The following is a 20,840-nucleotide window of genomic DNA, read 5'->3' as shown; positions in this document are numbered from 1 at the left end:
TACTTTTCTAGCACTTTCTCCTCACTTATGATGCTGAAATAAAACCATGCCTTATGTTAGGATTTTAAACCTTTTATTTTACACATGAAAATGAGGAATGGGGATGTCACCCTGTTAAGGGCACTGCTTCCAGCTTTGTATGTCTTGTTCGAGGAATGTTCACAGTGGTGGGGGAGACACAGCAGCCAGGGCTAGGGTCACGGGGCGTTAACAACCAGGGTATCGTGGCAGGCCACCGCAATGCCCCCGATGAGGTTCAGGAACTCCGCGAAGTCTAGCTTCCCGTCACTATTCAAATCCAGTTTCTTCATCATCCTGTCCACCACAGCTGGGTCCTTCTGGTTCTGCAAAAGACCAAAGAGATGGGAATCGATGTCTGCCTCGAGGCAAAGGTGCCCCTCGCTGAACCGCCCCAGGTATGGAACCGCAGCTGCCGAGTTCGTCGCCAGTGGAGAGGGATTGGCAGGGGGAGGCAGAATTCACTCAGGCCAAGTCTCGTCAGGCCGCGCTCCGACGAGCTCTTCCCATTGCCCACCCCACCGCGCTTGTGGGGGCAGAGGCTTTAACTGCTGTCCCCGGGGGCTGAAGCGCACGCTACAGGAGGCTCTTTTTAGCCTGGATTTTGCTCACCTTCGTGAAGGCGGCCAGCTCGGTGTTCATGAAGGCCAGGAACTCCTTCTTGGAGAGTGTGCGGTTGTCCCCTTCGCGCCCCGCGTACCGCTGGAAGACGGCCAGCAGGGACTCGATGCAGCGTTCAGTCTCCGTGGGCTGCAGGAGCAAGAGCAAGTTCAGGCGAGCATTGCAGGGAGCTCTGGGCTTGCAGAAGAGCAAGACTCTTTCTGGAGGAAGGCTGGGCTGAGGGGGGCCTCCTGCAACTGCTTTCCTCAAGGAGTCGCCTATGCCCAACCAGTCCGGCTGCATTTTTCTTTGGTAGTAATTTCTCTGATGCCTTGGCACAGCACTGTGGTGTGGGAGGGACCCAAAGGATTGGGGAGTGGTTCATGGAAAATCCCCTGGGGAGATGTCAGCTCCCAGCAGAGTGTCCTGGACTGGGAAAAGCTTGCGCTGCAACCACAGCAATGTGCTGGGTATTTTTTTTCCATGGTCTCCAGCACGGTTTGGCTGGGGCTGCTTATCTGGCAAGATGAGGCTGCCTCTCCCTTTCCCTCCCCTTGCCCTGTCTGGACAGAGGAGAAACTCTTGAGTCATGAGAGAAAAATGCAAGCGGAATTGGCTCCCCAAACTACTGCCTCCGGCCAGGCACGGAGCGCTGGCCTGTCAGCTTCTCCGGTGGGGATGGACGGGGCAAGGTGAGGGACGTGGGGCTCCTTCCCCTCCCCGTGGCTCCAGGCTTTGGGGAAGGGCAGCGTGGGGAGAGCTGGGAGGGGTTCGCCCCTCCCTGCCTAAGCTCAGCAGCCTGGGGGTTCCCTGCCACATCCTGCCCTGCTCGCTTCAGCCTTTTTTGGTTAACGCGAGAGGAGTGGAGTTGCTTCCGCCTTCAGCCACAGGTCCTCGGCTCTGGGCTCCTCTGCACCCACGACCCTAGCGCCGGCGGGGACGGGACGGAGGAGGCAGAGCTGCAGCCCTGAGTCTGAAGCATCAGTGGGAAAAAAGGGGAGAGGAGGGAAGGGGGGGGGACACACACAACCCAAATGCCACCCCCTGGTCCCCCACACCCGCAGGGGCCCTCTGCCCTCCCTCGCTAGCTCTGCGCCCTCCTCCCGTGCCCAGGCCCCATCCGCTGCAGAGATTTAGCTCAGCCCTTGGCCCTGCCTGCGCTTTCCCGTGCCAAAGCGCGTCTCGCCTTCAGCTCTGGGGCCGCTTGCGGGAAACGCGCTTCTGCCGTCGCCCTCCTGCCCCCTCCGTCCTCTCCCTCCCCGTCCCGGGGTCCCGGCTCGCTCACCATGGCTGGGGTGCGAGGAGGGGGCTCTGTCCTCGGCACGGCTGCGGTGCGATGTGGCGAAGCAGGAGCCGGGGTGGTTATGAGCCTCGCCCCGCAGCCACCGCCCTTCCCGGCGCAGCCGGCCCTGACTCAGCCCCCTTGGGCAATCGTCAGCTCTAACGGCAGATCTGGACATGCCTGCGGTCCCCGGGAACACGCTGGGCCCCTCCTCTACGCTCTGTCCCTTTCCTTCCTCAGCTCGAGTCTTTACAGTTATTTACGCTCACATTTTCTCCTTCTTACCCATTTTTGCCCCTCGGTCCTTTGCCACTCGTCCCTTTATGGCTCCCTTCGTTTCTTCCCCAGGGTCAGGGCTAAGCCCCGCTGCCCCAGGGCTGCCTCACTGCTACCTGCAGCATCCTCAGCGTTCTCTTGCTAGGGTGAGATTTGGGCTTCCCCAGCTTTTCTAGCGATGCCGGCAAAGGCAGATCAGGCGCAGGTGGGCAGGCAGCGTTCCCCTGCCCACGCAGCTGGGGCTGCTGTGCCCTCCAGCCGACTGATCCCACCCGCTGAGCTTCGCTGAGCGCACCTTGTAACCTTCTCGCGGTGCAGAGGGGGGGAAGGCAGCCCTGTAGGGTTGGGGTGCTGTGCCGGGAGCTGGCACGAGCCAGAATCTGGCCCCAGCGGTGCCGGTCTGAGTTCCTCGCCAGGGCTGGCCATCCTCTCGCCGCTGCGGAGCGAGAGGCCCCGGGGGGCTGAAAACAGGGAGACGTGGAGGTGGAGGAGGGAGAGGAGGCACCCAAAAGGCACCAGAAAGGCAAGTGGTGAGCTCGAATAGCTCAGGGCAGGGAGGGCGGGGGCTGCGGGGCTTGTGCTGCTCAGAAACCAGCACAGGGGGCTGCGCTGCCCGGCCGCTCCCCATCCACCGGGAGCGAGGGAAGCTGCTTGGACGCGCGGTGTTTACCCATGTTTTGCAGTCGTCCCATGGTTACGGCACCCGTCTCCACGCCTTTGCGACCGGCGCTGACGCAGAATCGCCCACCCAGGGCCGGATTTCCCTTTGACTCCCAGCCCTGGGCGCTGCCGTGTTTCCCCAAAAGCTTCAGGGGGAGCCTGGAGCAGAGAGGTTGGGGTAAGGGGGGCTGTCCCCACGGTGCGTGGGAGCCAGGATGTGCTCCAGGATCTGGGACAGCTTCCAGGGACGGGGCTCTTTAGGAAATCCTGCTGGAGACTGTGCCTCAGCATAGAGCAGGAGAAAGGGAAGGAGCAAATCGGGGGGACTACTGTCCCCAATATATTTTCCTTTCTTGCCCCAATTTCCTGCCCCTAAACTCTCTTTTTTTTCCCATGCACTGGGGAAAAAGTACTTCCTCCCCCACCCCCATTCAACCCCTCCCAAACTGCAAACAGTTCAGTCCAAGTAAATCAAAAGGATTTTCCAAACCTGGGAGCTGAGGGCAGGAAATGTGCTGCTCTTCTCCTTGGATTTTGCGCTTCCACCTGCATTTTGCAAACTCCTTTTTGTGCCCCCTCAGCAATAAAATACGAGCTGGTCAGAGGGGCAAGCGGTATTTCCCCCGTTGCAAGAGCAAATCCCAGAAGGGGTTGTGGCCCAGCCCCGTCCTGGCTGCAGTGGGGGATTTCAGGAGGTTTCCGTTCCTTGCTGCTGCTGTGTGTGTTTGCAGTCAAGGCTTTGGCCCTGTTTGCAGACAGACCATCTGTGCCGCCATATGTTTGTCACCACGATGTGCGACTGTCACGCGCACGAAGGGGGCATCGCTGAGAGCATCGCCCTGTGCATCCACCTGCCCCGGGCTGGGACAGACGCTCCTGAGTGCCTCTGGCACCGGGTTCAAACCATCACAGGGTGGTGGCCGTGGCTGCGTGAGCGAGGAGCCCTGGGCGCTGCCCCTGAGGCTGCATCAGGCTGTGTGGACCTGAGACGCCCTTGTTCCTCCTGGCCAGCCCAGTTACCAGCCAGCGGGCTCTGGTTGCATTTAAGAGCAAGACACAGATGGTGCTGGGGTTGTCCTCGCTTCTCTGTCTTCCTGCAACGTTGCAGCACCATCTGCTGCTGAGGGAATTTGTTCTCTATTGCTCAAGGGAAAGAAAAGTGAATAAAATCTGGTTTTCCTCAGGGAGGGTCACGGATGTCTCCATCTCCAGCCTCATGCACCATGTGTGAGACCTGGTGCGTTTTCCATGCTGCCGCCTCTCTCCTGCCCTAGGATCCAGGAGCGGTCCCAGGTATGGGACAGCCCAGGGAAAAAGGCAGATGGATGCATGTGGCAGGGAAAATGTGCGTCTGGATGGCTCTTAGCAAGCAAAGCCACTGCTGGTTGGCTCTCCCTGTAGCACACAGGCACATCCGCATGTCCCCATGTGGGTGTCAGATCACAGCACGTGCAGGCTGCGGTGGGTACCCCTGAAATCATGCAGACCTGTAGTGAGGGCCAGGGTTTTAGAGGTTTTAGACATGTAGTAGGGGGGATTTGGTGGGGTTTTCAGCAGCCCCTGTCTGGATTAAGTGCCTGGGATTAGGTGGAATGTGCAATCTGAACTGGGACACCCTCCTACCAGGCTGAGGCCCTTGTAGAAATTAGGTGCAAGGATGAAGGATGGCAGCAGTCTGTGCAGTCATCAGCTATTTATTCTGATTTTTCATGCAATACATGAGTGTGAAGAAGAAAGAGACCCCCCCACCCACCACCATTACCCTGCAGTAACCACAGCATAACTCGGCTGCTTCAAAGCTTCTGTGAGGCTGAAGGTGGGATTCTGCTCAGCTGTTAGGGGAGCAGAAAGGTGTAATGAAAAGCATTGAGTCTACAAAAGTGGGTTTTTTTTTTCCCAGCCTCGAGGATTTTCAGGCTCCCGAATGAGTATGATTGAGCTACTGGGATTTTTATGTAATTTTTGCATTGCACAGCAGAAACTAACAGGAGAGCCAGTCACGGGACTAGGGAGACGTGAGTGCAGTGAGCTGCAGAACAGTCATGCCACAGGGTAGAAGAGATGACAGGGACATGAAGGACAGAGAGACCCAAGGAATCCAATTAGAGCAGAAAAGTGACTAAATGCTGCATTAAGGGGGATAGACATAATGCAGGAAGGTATAAGCTGCAGATCCTGGGGTAACTCTCTGCTTACCTAGCTGCTGAGGATTTGTTAGATGGAAAAACCCCAAACCCACTTGACACCCTCACAGAGCACCCCATTAACCCTTTTGTGTCGAACACTTCTGTGCCACCATACGGTAACATCCTAAGCTGAAAGCAGAGAGCAGAAGTGATCCTTAAAGAGACTCAGAGAAGCCCCACCAGCTCTGGGGAGGCACTTGCCCTCAAGATGCCTTGGCTTTATCCCCAGCAGCATGGCTCGGTGCCTCCTGTGAGACCGGGGGGCCAGGGGGACCCTGGCTCTGCTTAGTGCAAAGGCGTGGTTCCTCCTCCCGTTGAGGCTGGGCATCGCTCACTTGCCGGGAGCTGCTCTTGCTGTTCTCCTCCTGCTGTGGCTGGCAGCTCTTCTCTGGCGGGGGAAGCTCTGCATCCTCATGGCAGCGGCTCGCTTCATCTCTCTGGGGTGGCTGGGGATGGCTCTCTTCAGCGGCTCGCTGGCCTGTCTTGCAAGCTTCCCGTGGCTCCGGAGCCTGGGGCAGAGGTGGGCAGCTCTTGGCCTCCCTGTCCTCATGCTCCCTCACCTGGCAGCTGGATTTGGTTTCCCATGGGACCTGCTTCCTGGCAGCTTTTGATCCATCTCCCTGGGGCTGATGCTCCTTCTCTTCTGCGTCGGGAATCTTGGGGTGCTGGCTGTGCCTCCCGTCCTCCTTGGTCTTTGCCTGACAAGGGTCACCCCTAACACCATCCAGCTCAGAGGCAGAAGCCTGGTGAACTCCTTCCTTCACCCCTGTTTCAGACCTCTCCTGTGGCTCGAGATCCTGGGAGCTGGAAGCTGGTGTGCCCTCCTGCCGTGGCGGTTCGGGCTCCCCTTTTTCTCGCTCATCCCTTTGTGGTCGTGGCTCTGGGTGGCTGCTCCTGTCACATGGGACTGCTGGTGGCTGGGGTGACACGTAGCACTTTTTCACGTAAATAGGCTGCCCCACGTTGTGAGGCTGCTGGCAGACAATCTCGTACGTGGTAGCTTCAGGATCGTTCAAATTCTGGATCACGTGGATCAAGTACGCAATGGTCTGAGGATCGCAGGACTGAGGGAGGACCTGCACCTCTGGCTGTACATCGGGCTCACCAGGGATGTAACGTACCCTCATGTCAGTGACAGATGCCTGCTCTCCAGGGGGGCAGAGGTCTCGGTTATCCACCTCCACGATTTGGTAGAGGCTCCTCTCATGCTTTGGTCCTTCATCCTCATGTGTCCGGCACATGTTTGGTTCACGCCCTTCATCTTCATGTAAAAGTCTGTGGTTCCTCTGTTCTTGGTATTCTGAGGGCTCACAGGGGGTGCTTTCATACGGCTCATGCTTTAATTCATTTCCCTGACGGCGGTGCAGAATATCTCTTTCCTGTTCTTCTTCAAGTATCTGAAGACTGCATCCCTCACGTGTCTCCCTGTGGGACCTAATGTCACCTCGGTCTTCCCTGTTCTGCACCTGGCGACTGCGGCGCTCATAGATCTCCAGCTCCAGCTCCCGTTGGCGATCAATCTTCCTCTCGCGCACGGGCTCTTCCCTCTCTCTTCTTTTGCAAACGCTCCTCTCATCCTCTGGTTCTTCACACTCACGGGGACGGTCCCTCCTGTCCACGTCCTGACGTGGCTCCGGTTCCCAGGAGATGCGCTGGATCTTCACGTCGGCTTCGGCTGCCACTTCTGCAATCTCTCGTGTCCTTTCGTACCTCACGGACTCACGTTGTCTGCTTCCGTCGACTTCGGGCTCGCGTGTCTGACGCTCACGTCTCTCACGTGCCTCTCTCTGGATGGTTGTGGCACCTCGGTCTTCCCTGTCCCGCGCCTGGCGACTGCGGCGCTCATAGACCTCCAGCTCCAGCTCCCGTTGGTGATCAATCTTCCTCTCGCGCACGGGCTCTTCCCTCTCTCTTCTTTTGCAAACGCTCCTCTCATCCTCTGGTTCTTCACACTCACGGGGACGGTGCCTCCTGTCCACGTCCTGACGTGGCTCCGGTTCCCGGGAGATGCGCTGGATCTTCACGTCGGCTTCGGCTGCCACTTCTGCAATCTCTCGTGTCCTTTCGTACCTCACGGACTCACGTTGTCTGCTTCCGTCGTCTTCGGGCTCGCGTGTCTGACGCTCACGTATCTCACGTGCCCCTCTCTGGATGGTTGTGGCACCTCGGTCTTCCCTGTCCTGCGCCTGGTGACTGCGGCGCTCATAGACCTCCTCTTCCAGCTCCCGTTGGCGATCAATCTTCCTCTCGCGCACGGGCTCTTCCCTCTCTCTTCTTTTGCAAACGCTCCTCTCATCCTCTGGTTCTTCACACTCACGGGGACGGTGCCTCCTGTCCACGTCCTGACGTGGCTCCGGTTCCCGGGAGATGCGCTGGATCTTCACGTCGGCTTCGGCTGCCACTTCTGCAATCTCTCGTGTCCTTTCGTACCTCACGGACTCACGTTGTCTGCTTCCGTCGTCTTCGGGCTCGCGTGTCTGACGCTCACGTCTCTCACGTGCCTCTCTCTGGATGGTTGTGGCACCTCGGTCTTCCCTGTCCCGCGCCTGGCAACTGCGGCGCTCATAGACCTCCAGCTCCAGCTCCCGTTGGCGATCAATCTTCCTCTCGCGCACGGGCTCTTCCCTCTCTCTTCTTTTGCAAACGCTCCTCTCATCCTCTGGTTCTTCACACTCACGGGGACGGTCCCTCCTGTCCACGTCCTGACGTGGCTCCGGTTCCCGGGAGATGCGCTGGATCTTCACGTCGGCTTCGGCTGCCACTTCTGCAATCTCTCGTGTCCTTTCGTACCTCACGGACTCACGTTGTCTGCTTCCGTCGTCTTCGGGCTCGCGTGTCTGACGCTCACGTCTCTCACGTGCCTCTCTCTGGATGGTTGTGGCACCTCGGTCTTCCCTGTCCAGTGCCTGGTGACTGCGGCGCTCATAGACCTCCAGCTCCAGCTCCCGTTGGCGATAAATCTTCCTCTCGCGCACTGGCTCTTCCCTCTCTCTTCTTTTGCAAACGCTCCTCTCATCCTCTGGTTCTTCACACTCACGGGGACGGTGCCTCCTGTCCACATCCTGACGTGGCTCCGGTTCCCGGGAGATGCGCTGGATCTTCACGTCGGCTTCGGCTGCCACTTCTGCAATCTCTCGTGTCCTTTCGTACCTCACGGACTCACGTTGTCTGCTTCCGTCATCTTCGGGCTCGCGTGTCTGACGCTCACGTCTCTCACGTGCCTCTCTCTGGATGGTTGTGGCACCTCGGTCTTCCCTGTCCTGCGCCTGGCGACTGCGGCGCTCATAGACCTCCTCTTCCAGCTCCCGTTGGCGATCAATCTTCCTCTCGCGCACGGGCTCTTCCCTCTCTCTTCTTTTGCAAACGCTCCTCTCATCCTCTGGTTCTTCACACTCACGGGGACGGTCCCTCCTGTCCACGTCCTGACGTGGCTCCTGTTCCCGGGAGATGCGCTGGATCTTCACGTCAGCTTCGGCTGCCACTTCTGCAATCTCTCGTGTCCTTTCGTACCTCACGGACTCACATTGTCTGCTTCCGTCGTCTTCGGGCTCGCGTGTCTGACACTCACGTCTCTCACGTGCCTCGCTCTGGATGGTTGTGGCACCTCGGTCTTCCCTGTCCTGCGCCTGGCGACTGCGGCGCTCATAGATCTCCAGCTCCAGCTCCCGTTGGCGATCAATCTTCCTCTCGCGCACGGGCTCTTCCCTCTCTCTTCTTTTGCAAATGCTCCTCTCATCCTCTGGTTCTTCACACTCACGGGGACGGTGCCTCCTGTCCACATCCTGACGTGGCTCCGGTTCCCGGGAGATGCGCTGGATCTTCACGTCGGCTTCGGCTGCCACTTCTGCAATCTCTCGTGTCCTTTCGTACCTCACGGACTCACGTTGTCTGCTTCCGTCGTCTTCGGGCTCGCGTGTCTGACGCTCACGTATCTCACGTGCCCCTCTCTGGATGGTTGTGGCACCTCGGTCTTCCCTGTCCTGCGCCTGGCGACTGCGGCGCTCATAGACCTCCTCTTCCAGCTCCCGTTGGCGATCAATCTTCCTCTCGCGCACGGGCTCTTCCCTCTCTCTTCTTTTGCAAACGCTCCTCTCATCCTCTGGTTCTTCACACTCACGGGGACGGTCCCTCCTGTCCACGTCCTGACGTGGCTCCGGTTCCCGGGAGATGCGCTGGATCTTCACGTCGGCTTCGGCTGCCACTTCTGCAATCTCTTGTGTCCTTTCGTACCTCACGGACTCACGTTGTCTGCTTCCGTCGTCTTCGGGCTCGCGTGTCTGACGCTCACGTCTCTCACGTGCCTCTCTCTGGATGGTTGTGGCACCTCGGTCTTCCCTGTCCCGCGCCTGGTGACTGCGGCGCTCATAGACCTCCAGCTCCAGCTCCCGTTGGCGATCAATCTTCCTCTCGCGCACGGGCTCTTCCCTCTCTCTTCTTTTGCAAACGCTCCTCTCATCCTCTGGTTCTTCACACTCACGGGGACGGTCCCTCCTGTGCACGTCCTGACGTGGCTCCCGTTCCCGGGAGATGCGCTGGATCTTCACGTCGGCTTCGGCTGCCACTTCTGCAATCTCTTGTGTCCTTTCGTACCTCACGGACTCACATTGTCTGCTTCCGTCGTCTTCGGGCTCGCGTGTCTGACGCTCACGTCTCTCACGTGCCTCTCTCTGGATGGTTGTGGCACCTCGGTCTTCCCTGTCCCGCGCCTGGCGACTGCGGCGCTCATAGATCTCCAGCTCCAGCTCCCGTTGGCGATCAATCTTCCTCTCGCGCACGGGCTCTTCCCTCTCTCTTCTTTTGCAAACGCTCCTCTCATCCTCTGGTTCTTCACACTCACGGGGACGGTGCCTCCTGTCCACGTCCTGACGTGGCTCCGGTTCCCGGGAGATGCGCTGGATCTTCACGTCGGCTTCGGCTGCCACTTCTGCAATCTCTCGTGTCCTTTCGTACCTCACGGACTCACGTTGTCTGCTTCCGTCGTCTTCGGGCTCGCGTGTCTGACGCTCACGTCTCTCACGTGCCTCTCTCTGGATGGTTGTGGCACCTCGGTCTTCCCTGTCCCGCGCCTGGTGACTGCGGCGCTCATAGACCTCCTCTTCCAGCTCCCGTTGGCGATCAATCTTCCTCTCGCGCACGGGCTCTTCCCTCTCTCTTCTTTTGCAAACGCTCCTCTCATCCTCTGGTTCTTCACACTCACGGGGACGGTGCCTCCTGTCCACGTCCTGACGTGGCTCCGGTTCCCGGGAGATGCGCTGGATCTTCACGTCGGCTTCGGCTGCCACTTCTGCAATCTCTCGTGTCCTTTCGTACCTCACGGACTCACGTTGTCTGCTTCCGTCGTCTTCGGGCTCGCGTGTCTGACGCTCACGTCTCTCACGTGCCTCTCTCTGGATGGTTGTGGCACCTCGGTCTTCCCTGTCCCGCGCCTGGTGACTGCGGCGCTCATAGACCTCCAGCTCCAGCTCCCGTTGGCGATCAATCTTCCTCTCGCGCACTGGCTCTTCCCTCTCTCTTCTTTTGCAAACGCTCCTCTCATCCTCTGGTTCTTCACACTCACGGGGACGGTCCCTCCTGCCCACGTCCTGACATGGCTCCCGTTCCCGGGAGATGCGCTGGATCTTCACGTCGGCTTCGGCTGCCACTTCTGCAATCTCTCGTGTCCTTTCGTACCTCACGGACTCACGTTGTCTGCTTCTGTCGTCTTCGGGCTCGCGTATCTGACACTCACGTCTCTCACGTGCCTCTCTCTGGATGGTTGTGGCACCTCGGTCTTCCCTGTCCTGCGCCTGGCGACTGCGGCGCTCATAGATCTCCAGCTCCAGCTCCCGTTGGCGATCAATCTTCCTCTCGTGCACGGGCTCTTCCCTCTCTCTTCTTTTGCAAACGCTCCTCTCATCCTCTGGTTCTTCACACTCACGGGGACGGTGCCTCCTGTCCACATCCTGACGTGGCTCCGGTTCCCGGGAGATGCGCTGGATCTTCACGTCGGCTTCGGCTGCCACTTCTGCAATCTCTCGTGTCCTTTCGTACCTCACGGACTCACGTTGTCTGCTTCCGTCGTCTTCGGGCTCGCGTGTCTGACGCTCACGTATCTCACGTGCCCCTCTCTGGATGGTTGTGGCACCTCGGTCTTCCCTGTCCTGCGCCTGGCGACTGCGGCGCTCATAGACCTCCTCTTCCAGCTCCCGTTGGTGATCAATCTTCCTCTCGCGCACGGGCTCTTCCCTCTCTCTTCTTTTGCAAACGCTCCTCTCATCCTCTGGTTCTTCACACTCACGGGGACGGTCCCTCCTGTCCACGTCCTGACGTGGCTCCGGTTCCCGGGAGATGCGCTGGATCTTCACGTCGGCTTCGGCTGCCACTTCTGCAATCTCTTGTGTCCTTTCATACCTCACGGACTCACGTTGTCTGCTTCCGTCGTCTTCGGGCTCGCGTGTCTGACGCTCACGTCTCTCACGTGCCTCTCTCTGGATGGTTGTGGCACCTCGGTCTTCCCTGTCCCGCGCCTGGCGACTGCGGCGCTCATAGACCTCCAGCTCCAGCTCCCGTTGGCGATCAATCTTCCTCTCGCGCACGGGCTCTTCCCTCTCTCTTCTTTTGCAAACGCTCCTCTCATCCTCTGGTTCTTCACACTCACGGGGACGGTGCCTCCTGTCCACGTCCTGACGTGGCTCCGGTTCCCGGGAGATGTGCTGGATCTTCACGTCGGCTTCGGCTGCCACTTCTGCAATCTCTTGTGTCCTTTCGTACCTCACGGACTCACATTGTCTGCTTCCGTCGTCTTCGGGCTCGCGTGTCTGACGCTCACGTCTCTCACGTGCCTCTCTCTGGATGGTTGTGGCACCTCGGTCTTCCCTGTCCCGCGCCTGGCGACTGCGGCGCTCATAGACCTCCAGCTCCAGCTCCCGTTGGCGATCAATCTTCCTCTCGCGCACGGGCTCTTCCCTCTCTCTTCTTTTGAAAACGCTCCACTCATCCTCTGGTTCTTCACACTCACGGGGACGGTGCCTCCTGTCCACGTCCTGACGTGGCTCCGGTTCCCGGGAGATGCGCTGGATCTTCACGTCGGCTTCGGCTGCCACTTCTGCAATCTCTCGTGTCCTTTCGTACCTCACGGACTCACGTTGTCTGCTTCCGTCGTCTTCGGGCTCGCGTGTCTGACGCTCACGTCTCTCACGTGCCTCTCTCTGGATGGTTGTGGCACCTCGGTCTTCCCTGTCCTGCGCCTGGTGACTGCGGCGCTCATAGACCTCCTCTTCCAGCTCCCGTTGGCGATCAATCTTCCTCTCGCGCACGGGCTCTTCCCTCTCTCTTCTTTTGCAAACGCTCCTCTCATCCTCTGGTTCTTCACACTCACGGGGACGGTCCCTCCTGTGCACATCCTGACGTGGCTCCGGTTCCCGGGAGATGCGCTGGATCTTCACGTCGGCTTCGGCTGCCACTTCTGCAATCTCTCGTGTCCTTTCGTACCTCACGGACTCACGTTGTCTGCTTCCGTCGTCTTCGGGCTCGCGTGTCTGACGCTCACGTCTCTCACGTGCCTCTCTCTGGATGGTTGTGGCACCTCGGTCTTCCCTGTCCCGCGCCTGGCGACTGCGGTGCTCATAGACCTCCAGCTCCAGCTCCCGTTGGCGATCAATCTTCCTCTCGCGCACGGGCTCTTCCCTCTCTCTTCTTTTGCAAACGCTCCTCTCATCCTCTGGTTCTTCACACTCACGGGGACGGTCCCTCCTGTCCACGTCCTGACATGGCTCCCGTTCCCGGGAGATGCGCTGGATCTTCACGTCGGCTTCGGCTGCCACTTCTGCAATCTCTCGCGTCCTTTCGTACCTCACGGACTCACGTTGTCTGCTTCCGTCGTCTTCGGGCTCGCGTGTCTGACGCTCACGTCTCTCACGTGCCTCTCTCTGGATGGTTGTGGCACCTCGGTCTTCCCTGTCCCGCGCCTGGCGACTGCGGCGCTCATAGACCTCCAGCTCCAGCTCCCGTTGGCGATCAATCTTCCTCTCGCGCACTGGCTCTTCCCTCTCTCTTCTTTTGCAAACGCTCCTCTCATCCTCTGGTTCTTCACACTCACGGGGACGGTCCCTCCTGTGCACATCCTGACGTGGCTCCGGTTCCCGGGAGATGCGCTGGATCTTCACGTCGGCTTCGGCTGCCACTTCTGCAATCTCTCGTGTCCTTTCGTACCTCACGGACTCACGTTGTCTGCTTCCGTCGTCTTCGGGCTCGCGTGTCTGAAGCTCACGTCTCTCACGTGCCTCTCTCTGGATGGTTGTGGCACCTCGGTCTTCCCTGTCCCGCGCCTGGCGACTGCGGCGCTCATAGACCTCCAGCTCCAGCTCCCGTTGGCGATCAGTCTTCCTCTCGCGCACGGGCTCTTCCCTCTCTCTTCTTTTGCAAACGCTCCTCTCATCCTCTGGTTCTTCACACTCACGGGGACGGTGCCTCCTGTCCACGTCCTGACGTGGCTCCGGTTCCCGGGAGATGCGCTGGATCTTCACGTCGGCTTCGGCTGCCACTTCTGCAATCTCTCGTGTCCTTTCGTACCTCACGGACTCACGTTGTCTGCTTCCGTCGTCTTCGGGCTCGCGTGTCTGACGCTCACGTCTCTCACGTGCCTCTCTCTGGATGGTTGTGGCACCTCGGTCTTCCCTGTCCCGCGCCTGGCGACTGCGGCGCTCATAGACCTCCAGCTCCCGTTGGCGATCAATCTTCCTCTCGCGCACGGGCTCTTCCCTCTCTCTTCTTTTGCAAACGCTCCTCTCATCCTCTGGTTCTTCACACTCACGGGGACGGTGCCTCCTGTCCACGTCCTGACGTGGCTCCGGTTCCCGGGAGATGCGCTGGATCTTTACGTCGGCTTCGGCTGCCACTTCTGCAATCTCTCGTGTCCTTTCGTACCTCACGGACTCACGTTGTCTGCTTCCGTCGTCTTCGGGCTCGCGTGTCTGACGCTCACGTCTCTCACGTGCCTCTCTCTGGATGGTTGTGGCACCTCGGTCTTCCCTGTCCCGCGCCTGGCGACTGCGGCGTTCATAGACCTCCAGCTCCAGCTCCCGTTGGCGATCAGTCTTCCTCTCACGCACGGGCTCTTCCCTCTCTCTTCTTTTGCAAACGCTCCTCTCATCCTCTGGTTCTTCACACTCACGGGGACGGTCCCTCCTGTCCACGTCCTGACGTGGCTCCGGTTCCCGGGAGATGCGCTGGATCTTCACGTCGGCTTCGGCTGCCACTTCTGCAATCTCTCGTGTCCTTTCGTACCTCACGGACTCACGTTGTCTGCTTCCGTCATCTTCGGGCTCGCGTATCCGACACTCACGTCTCTCACGTGCCTCTCTCTGGATGGTTGTGGCACCTCGGTCTTCCCTGTCCCGCGCCTGGCAACTGCGGCGCTCATAGACCTCCAGATCCAGCTCCAGCTCCCGTTGGCGATCAATCTTCCTCTCGCGCACGGGCTCTTCCCTCTCTCTTCTTTTGCAAACGCTCCTCTCATCCTCTGGTTCTTCACACTCACGGGGACGGTGCCTCCTGTCCACGTCCTGACGTGGCTCCGGTTCCCGGGAGATGCGCTGGATCTTCACGTCGGCTTCGGCTGCCACTTCTGCAATCTCTCGTGTCCTTTCGTACCTCACGGACTCACGTTGTCTGCTTCCGTCGTCTTCAGGCTCGCGTGTCTGACGCTCACGTCTCTCACGTGCCTCTCTCTGGATGGTTGTGGCACCTCGGTCTTCCCTGTCCCGTGCCTGGCGACTGTGGCGCTCCAGCTCCCTTTGGCAATCAATCTTCCTCTCCCGCATGTTTTTTTCCCTCCTTTCATCATCCCGTTTTTCCAACCGCTGTGCCTGGTGTGTGTGTGTGTCATTTTCTATGCATTCTTGCTCCTGTTTCTGGTTCTTCCCTTGTTCATAGATTCCTCTTTTTAGGTCACAGGTCTCATAGTAGCTGAGGTCAATTTCTAGCGGTTCCTGTATGTATGACTGATGTAGGTGTCTTGAGTCCAGGTATTCCGGCTCACATGGCTGGTGGCCGCTGTGTTCCACTGCTTTTTGTTCCAGCTCACGTAGGTGGTGGCTGCTTCTCTCTTTTATGAGTAATTCAGGTTTATGTGGCTTATTGTGACTTGCTCTGTCTGCTTTTTGTGGCCGCTGGTTTTTTTGATCGTATTGTGGTAGTGCTGGCTCATGTGGCTTATGGCCGTTCCACCGGTTTGGCAGTGGTTGAGGTTCACAGGTCTGTCTGCCACTTCTCACATCTGCCAGTTGTTCTGGCTGAGGCCCCTCTTGATTTTTCCTCTCATCTGCCTGTGATCTGGGCTCATGTGCTTGCAAGCTGCTGCGCTTGCAGAGTCGTACATCTCTTCTGTCTGGCTCCAGTGGCTGACGTCTTCTCTGGCTGTTCCGTTGGTCACATGGCTCTTGGCTTCGTTCTTCATACACCTGAGGGATTTGCTCCCCTGGCTCTCTGCTTCTTTTTGCATCATTTCTGCTTTGTGTGTTGCGTTGCTGGTGATGACTCCCAGTATCCTCCAGTCTTTCAAGCTCGTTTACCCTGGTGTCTCGTTGCAGCTCAGGTTCACAGTCTGTTTGTCGTTCCTCCTCCTGGAGCTGGCTCTCTCTGTTCTTAATTTCAGGCTCTCGGAGTGACTTGCCACTGGTTGTCAGCTTTGTTCTTTGCAGAAGGCATGGTCCCTTCGGCAGGTACCAGTAGCAGGCCTTAGCCACTCTGAACACCAAAAGCAGGAACTCATTGAAATCTATTTCCCCATCACCATCCCACTCCAGAAACTGCAGAATCTTGTCAATCGTCTGAGGGTCATGCGGCTTCTGCAGGGAAAACACACACAGGAGAAGATAAAAAGGGATTTTAGCTTTCCTGCTCCTTGTCAGAGAAATGCAAAGACAGAGACAATTGCAATCTTTTCTCCTTCCATGTCTCACACCTTCACTTTTATAGCTCAGCAGCAACTCCATGTCTTTGTTCTCCGTTTTCCTGGTCGTTCCCTGCTGCAGCTAACCAGCTGTCGTCTTCTCTGGATATGCTGTATCCCTCTACTGGATGCATTTCCTTCCTACCTATGAAAGAAAACCATACCTCCCCATGGTTCATTCTCCAGCTTTTTCCCATTTGCTCATGACAAAATGGGTTGGAAGAGTTGTCAAAGCAGTTGGTGCAAAGGAACACAACTGTTGCTCTCCTTTGGTGAAAGCCTCCCCATCCCACTGTCGTAAGAATCATCCCCTCTCCAGAAGGAGATTTTGTAGTCCCTGCACTCCCGTCTTGGCCTCGAGCCCTCCCCCTCACAGCAGCACTCACAGCTATGACATCTGCAAACTCCCTCTGGATGAAGTCTTTCATCTTCCTTCTGCTGAGGTTGGAGCAGTCTCCATCTTCCTTTGCATGTTTGTGGAAGACGGTGATGATGGTAGAAATGCTGTCTAAGAAGCGAGACATCTTCCTGCAGATTCAAGCAAGCCTGCAAGAAAAGGAGCAGACCTAAGGATGAGAGATGAGCATGAAGAGAGGAGGGAGAATTGCTGGGGTCAGGCTGCATGCGTTAACAGGATGCTGGGTGCCATGTGCTGTGTGTCCGCTCCTGTGCCATGGCGAGCTCTGTTTCACCAGAGCACTGGGAAGAAATTCAAATGCTTAGGGGTTTTAGTGGGATGGGGAGTGTCCTCCAACTTGTCTACTGACGTATTTGAATGACATTTGATAGGAGATGGCAGGATGCCTGCATTTATGGATTGCAGGGAGGGGACTGGGGATGGTGACTCAAGAGATGCCCCAAGAACCCATCCCCATTGGGCTATACCTGGTACTTACGTTTCCAGGACCCATGCTGCTATCTCTGCCTGGCACTGAGATACACCAGCTTCTCTGGAGCAGCTTAGAGGATGTCTAATGCAGCTCTGGCATGGCCTGAGACAAGATCTACCTGGGTCGGACAGGTAGAGTGCTTACAGGGAGTTAAAACAAGCCCTGTGGCTGACGCTCCTGTGACCAGTAGTAATGCAAAACAATTGATAAAGCCTTCCTTACAGCATCAGTTCATGGGCAAATAGATTTTGGCCAGAGGGGAACTGTCAGATCACCTAGCCAGAGCTACTTATTTAATTTTACTGAGATCTGCTTGGCAGAAAGCAGTGCTCCTGTTGGAGCTTTGTGTCTGGAAACCTCAAAAGCCACCTCCTTCCGTCCTCCTCCCAGGATCCCAAGCCTGTTATCGGGTACATCAGTGCTAAGATCTCAGCTTGAAGCCGGGGAAGCTATGCTGTGTCTGCCTTGCTGCCTCTATAACGTGCACATATGCATGAACACGTGTGCACACTTCTGCATACAAAATCCTGTTTTTTGGTATTTCTGTAGAAAACAGCAAATTTCTCCAATCTGTTCATTCTGGCTGGGAGCTGTCTCCAGACCAAAGTAAGGCACAAAACCTGGCTCCCTCTCTCGTTTTCTGTTTGAGAAAAGCTTCCTCTACACATGGACACACGACGACAGCACGCAGGTGTCAAAAAAACCCCAAAACAACACTTCACTGGATATAAATGCTAAAGACTCTCCAAAAATACTGCAGCAGGAATGACGCTGCCACCGAACATGAATCCTATAGAAATAACATGTCCTTGCCCAGCAAAGGGCACATTTCAGAAGGAGTGACTTACCCAAATCACCAATGGGATCAAGTGGGATTCCTGTGAAGCAGTGCAGAGTGATCGGAGGACCCGAGTGCTTTTATAGGGTCCTTGACGGAGCTACAGAAAGGAGACACCCTTTGTGGACGTTGTCCTGATTCATCTTTGGCCAAGCCCAGCTGCACCTTCACGTCCTCAAACGGGTTATTTAACTTATCATCCCCTTACCTATCATTTTAACCCAGAAATAGCAGTTGCCATGTGGCAATTCAGGCACTGGCTGGTTCCACCTAATCCAGACTGTAAAGTTATTTTACAGGCTGATTGTATTTCAAATTTTAAAAAATCTAGAGTAGCTATAAAGCATATACATGCATTAAGGGGGGGTGTATTTTTATATAAATGTGCGTCTACATAGGTATGAATTTACATATGTATAATACACACACGCACACATAAAAATAGTACCAGAATGAAAATTTTGTGGATGGGGACAGAAGTGCTGATGGTAGCAGAGCTCACTATGAGCAGACCGGGGACGGGTGAGATCTGTATGGCCCATGATCTTGGTACCACAATACCAGCGATTATTTTTGTTTGCTTTTTGTGCAGTTCCTTTGGCACCTTGGGCCTGAGGTCAATGGCGTTTGGGTCTGGCTTTCGCTCACAGAAGGACAGAAGAAGAGCTAAGAGCTATGAAAATGGTGAAATGCAGGTGCACAGCAGTGAGATCCCCAAATCCTCCAGATCTTGCCCGTGTAGTGTCCTTGTAGAGTGCTGCAAAATGTGTTTTATTTTTGGTAACAACTTATTAAGGAGTCTTTCTCTTATATTATCCAGGTTTTTGTTGGGGAAAAAAACCCAACCACAAACAACGTTTTTAAATGGTAAAGTTTGCAAAATAAATTTTTGTACAAGAAAATGTCTGTTCAATAACCAATGACTTTTCACTGAGAGAAGTCACGATAAAACATTTTTCATATTAACTGTCTTCCATGAATGACTTTCATTTCAATTTTGCTTGATCTTTAATTAAAAATAAAAGCAGAAACCTCTCTGCTGAGAGGTCGATTCGTGTTGAATCTTCATCTAGTTGCCCTAGGCAGTTTTTGCTGTAATTACCTCTACAATCTTCTTTTTTTTTTAATCTTTTATCAGTAAATTAATTAAAGACCAACTGATTCCCTTATTCACCCCAAACTCTCCCAGTACACAGAGCAAATAAGGAAGATACCAGCCGTGCCACCTGGGCCCCTGCTTTCGGTTTTGGAGGTGGGATGCTGCCTTGACAGGCATGACGGAGACATTGCAGAGAGCCTTCAGAGCATGAACTTGTCACGCAGCCTTGGGTGAGTGGCTCATCTGGCCCATCTGTAAGGTAAGATCATACTGGGTGTAGGAGCCTAATTAATTAGTGCTGGTAACACCTTGGGGATACTCATACAAGTGCGTACAAAGGATTGTTACTAACCATACTTCATTTTTTAGCTTTTTTTCAAGATTAAATTATACTTGTGCAAATTATACCCCACCTGTGGGATAATAATACCCTTGGGAAACTGTAATTTTATGGTAGATTGGAGTTATTATTAAAATTAGACTATTACAGTGCGGCTTGGTGTCCTGTAACAGTCTGTAATCCCCCCGCAGGGGCTGGGACACTGCGGATGGTTGGGTGCTGCATGAGCCACCGTGCAGAGTTCAGGTATTGATGCAGGAAAAGGTACGTCGCGTTCCGGCCATGTGCACACGGGTCCGCTCGCCTGCTTTCCCGTGTTTTGCTGCCATTCCCAGGACAAAGCAATGAGTTTCAAACTACATTCTTGGCAGCGCTGAAACCCCCTTTTCTCCAAGGTCTATGTTTTCCCCAAAGATGCTTTCGTAAGACAGGACTTGGGTAGGTTTTTAAAAGCCACCAAGAGGGTGGGCTCCATCCTACTGCTTCTTAAACAATTCTGTGCCCATCCCTGTCACCGTTTATATAGGGTGACCAAACTTCTATTGCATTTAATCTCAGAGGAACTGGGCTCCTTGTGTGGTGTACAAAAGACCTTTTCTCTTCCAACACCTCCCAGGCTTGCAGGACTCTTAAGCAGATATTTGTGTCGGTGGGATTATTTTCATGTTTTCCTTAAAATGAACCAAAAAACCCCTCTTAATGTCAAATACGGCACCCCTGATGGCAAAAGTAGTGTTATTCAGAATAGAGCATATAATTAACATGTCCCTAACAGGGCTTGGTGCCTGCCTGAAGTGGGAGGTAATTTTTTTTTATTGATGCTGCAAAAGGTGGCAGCTGATGGACAGACAGACTACAGGGGGTGGTTGGGTCTGGTGACTTTAGACCCTAAGGCAGAGCTAATAAGAAGCAAAGAGCTATTGGACAAACCTCTAACTGAGACCTATTTTACAAGAAAAATGGAGTTATCTGGAAAATGAAATGTTTTGAGGAATATGTCAGAGGGAATGGGGTTTTGACAGATAGGCGATGAGATTTAAGTCTTGACTGTCCCACTGCATGTCCACAGCTGCCATTGAGGTAGGTCAGAACTTATTTTTGCTAACATGTTTTATCAGTAGCAGAGCTGACTGGTGTGCTTTGCGTCTAATACATTTAATTTTGACATCAGCACATTTAAACCAAATAATTTTTGTGATGTACATTCTGGGGATAGTTTTGAAATGCTGGTTTTTCTGATTCAGCGCTTAGCAAATTGTGAAATTCTGGGGTGTCCCAGAGGAATGACGTTTTATTTTCCAGTGAGGTCTCTGCGTGCTGCTTGTCACCGGCCACAGAGCAGGAGGTGCGGGTGCATTTATCATGTGCTGATTTTGCTGATAGGTTGCAAGTGAAAGATAGCATGGTGAAAAACAGGCTGAGCATCACCCTGCCTGCGGGATGCCGAGTCCTGGGCCTGCCTGGTGGTCCAGCACGTCTGAACCCCCTAATAAATCCCACTGACTTCACCGGACTGCTCATGCCCTCAGAGTTATCCACATTCCTATGTGCATGTCTGGACAAGTGCCCAAGGACCTGGTACCCCAAACTGCCTGAACCGAATCTGTTTGAGATTGGCTGTGTTTGTGCATGGTTCGCATGTCAGCTTTTTATCTCTGGCCTCCCAGTTGTTGCTGGGACTGGATGTACCCGAATCATCATTTTTCCTGTGTTTAATACAT

At 55.5% G+C, this 20,840-nt stretch overlaps 2 protein-coding genes across 2 annotated transcripts; both read right to left on the bottom strand.

The window, feature by feature from the left end:
• Window positions 1-39: 39 nt before the first annotated feature.
• Window positions 40-1,965, bottom strand: S100A11 (S100 calcium binding protein A11). The gene is made up of 3 exons (XM_075724307.1): window positions 1,904-1,965; window positions 631-768; window positions 40-344 (listed from the first exon to the last, which is right to left on the bottom strand). Exons 1-3 carry the CDS (start codon window positions 1,904-1,906, stop codon window positions 198-200), a joined length of 288 nt encoding a protein of 95 aa, XP_075580422.1. The 5' UTR covers window positions 1,907-1,965; the 3' UTR covers window positions 40-197.
• Window positions 1,966-5,225: 3,260 nt separating this feature from the next.
• Window positions 5,226-16,476, bottom strand: TCHH (trichohyalin). Its single transcript, XM_075724620.1, has 7 exons — window positions 16,339-16,476; window positions 14,905-15,848; window positions 14,675-14,727; window positions 12,633-13,411; window positions 7,453-10,472; window positions 6,489-7,092; window positions 5,226-6,245 (listed from the first exon to the last, which is right to left on the bottom strand). Exons 1-7 carry the CDS (start codon window positions 16,474-16,476, stop codon window positions 5,226-5,228), a joined length of 6,558 nt encoding a protein of 2,185 aa, XP_075580735.1.
• Between the last annotated feature and the right edge of the window lie 4,364 nt (window positions 16,477-20,840).

The sequence above is a fragment of the Pelecanus crispus genome, chromosome 22 (assembly GCF_030463565.1).
Source record: "Pelecanus crispus isolate bPelCri1 chromosome 22, bPelCri1.pri, whole genome shotgun sequence".
Classification (NCBI taxonomy): domain Eukaryota; kingdom Metazoa; phylum Chordata; class Aves; order Pelecaniformes; family Pelecanidae; genus Pelecanus; species Pelecanus crispus.
This window is presented reverse-complemented; position numbering and strand designations above follow the sequence as displayed.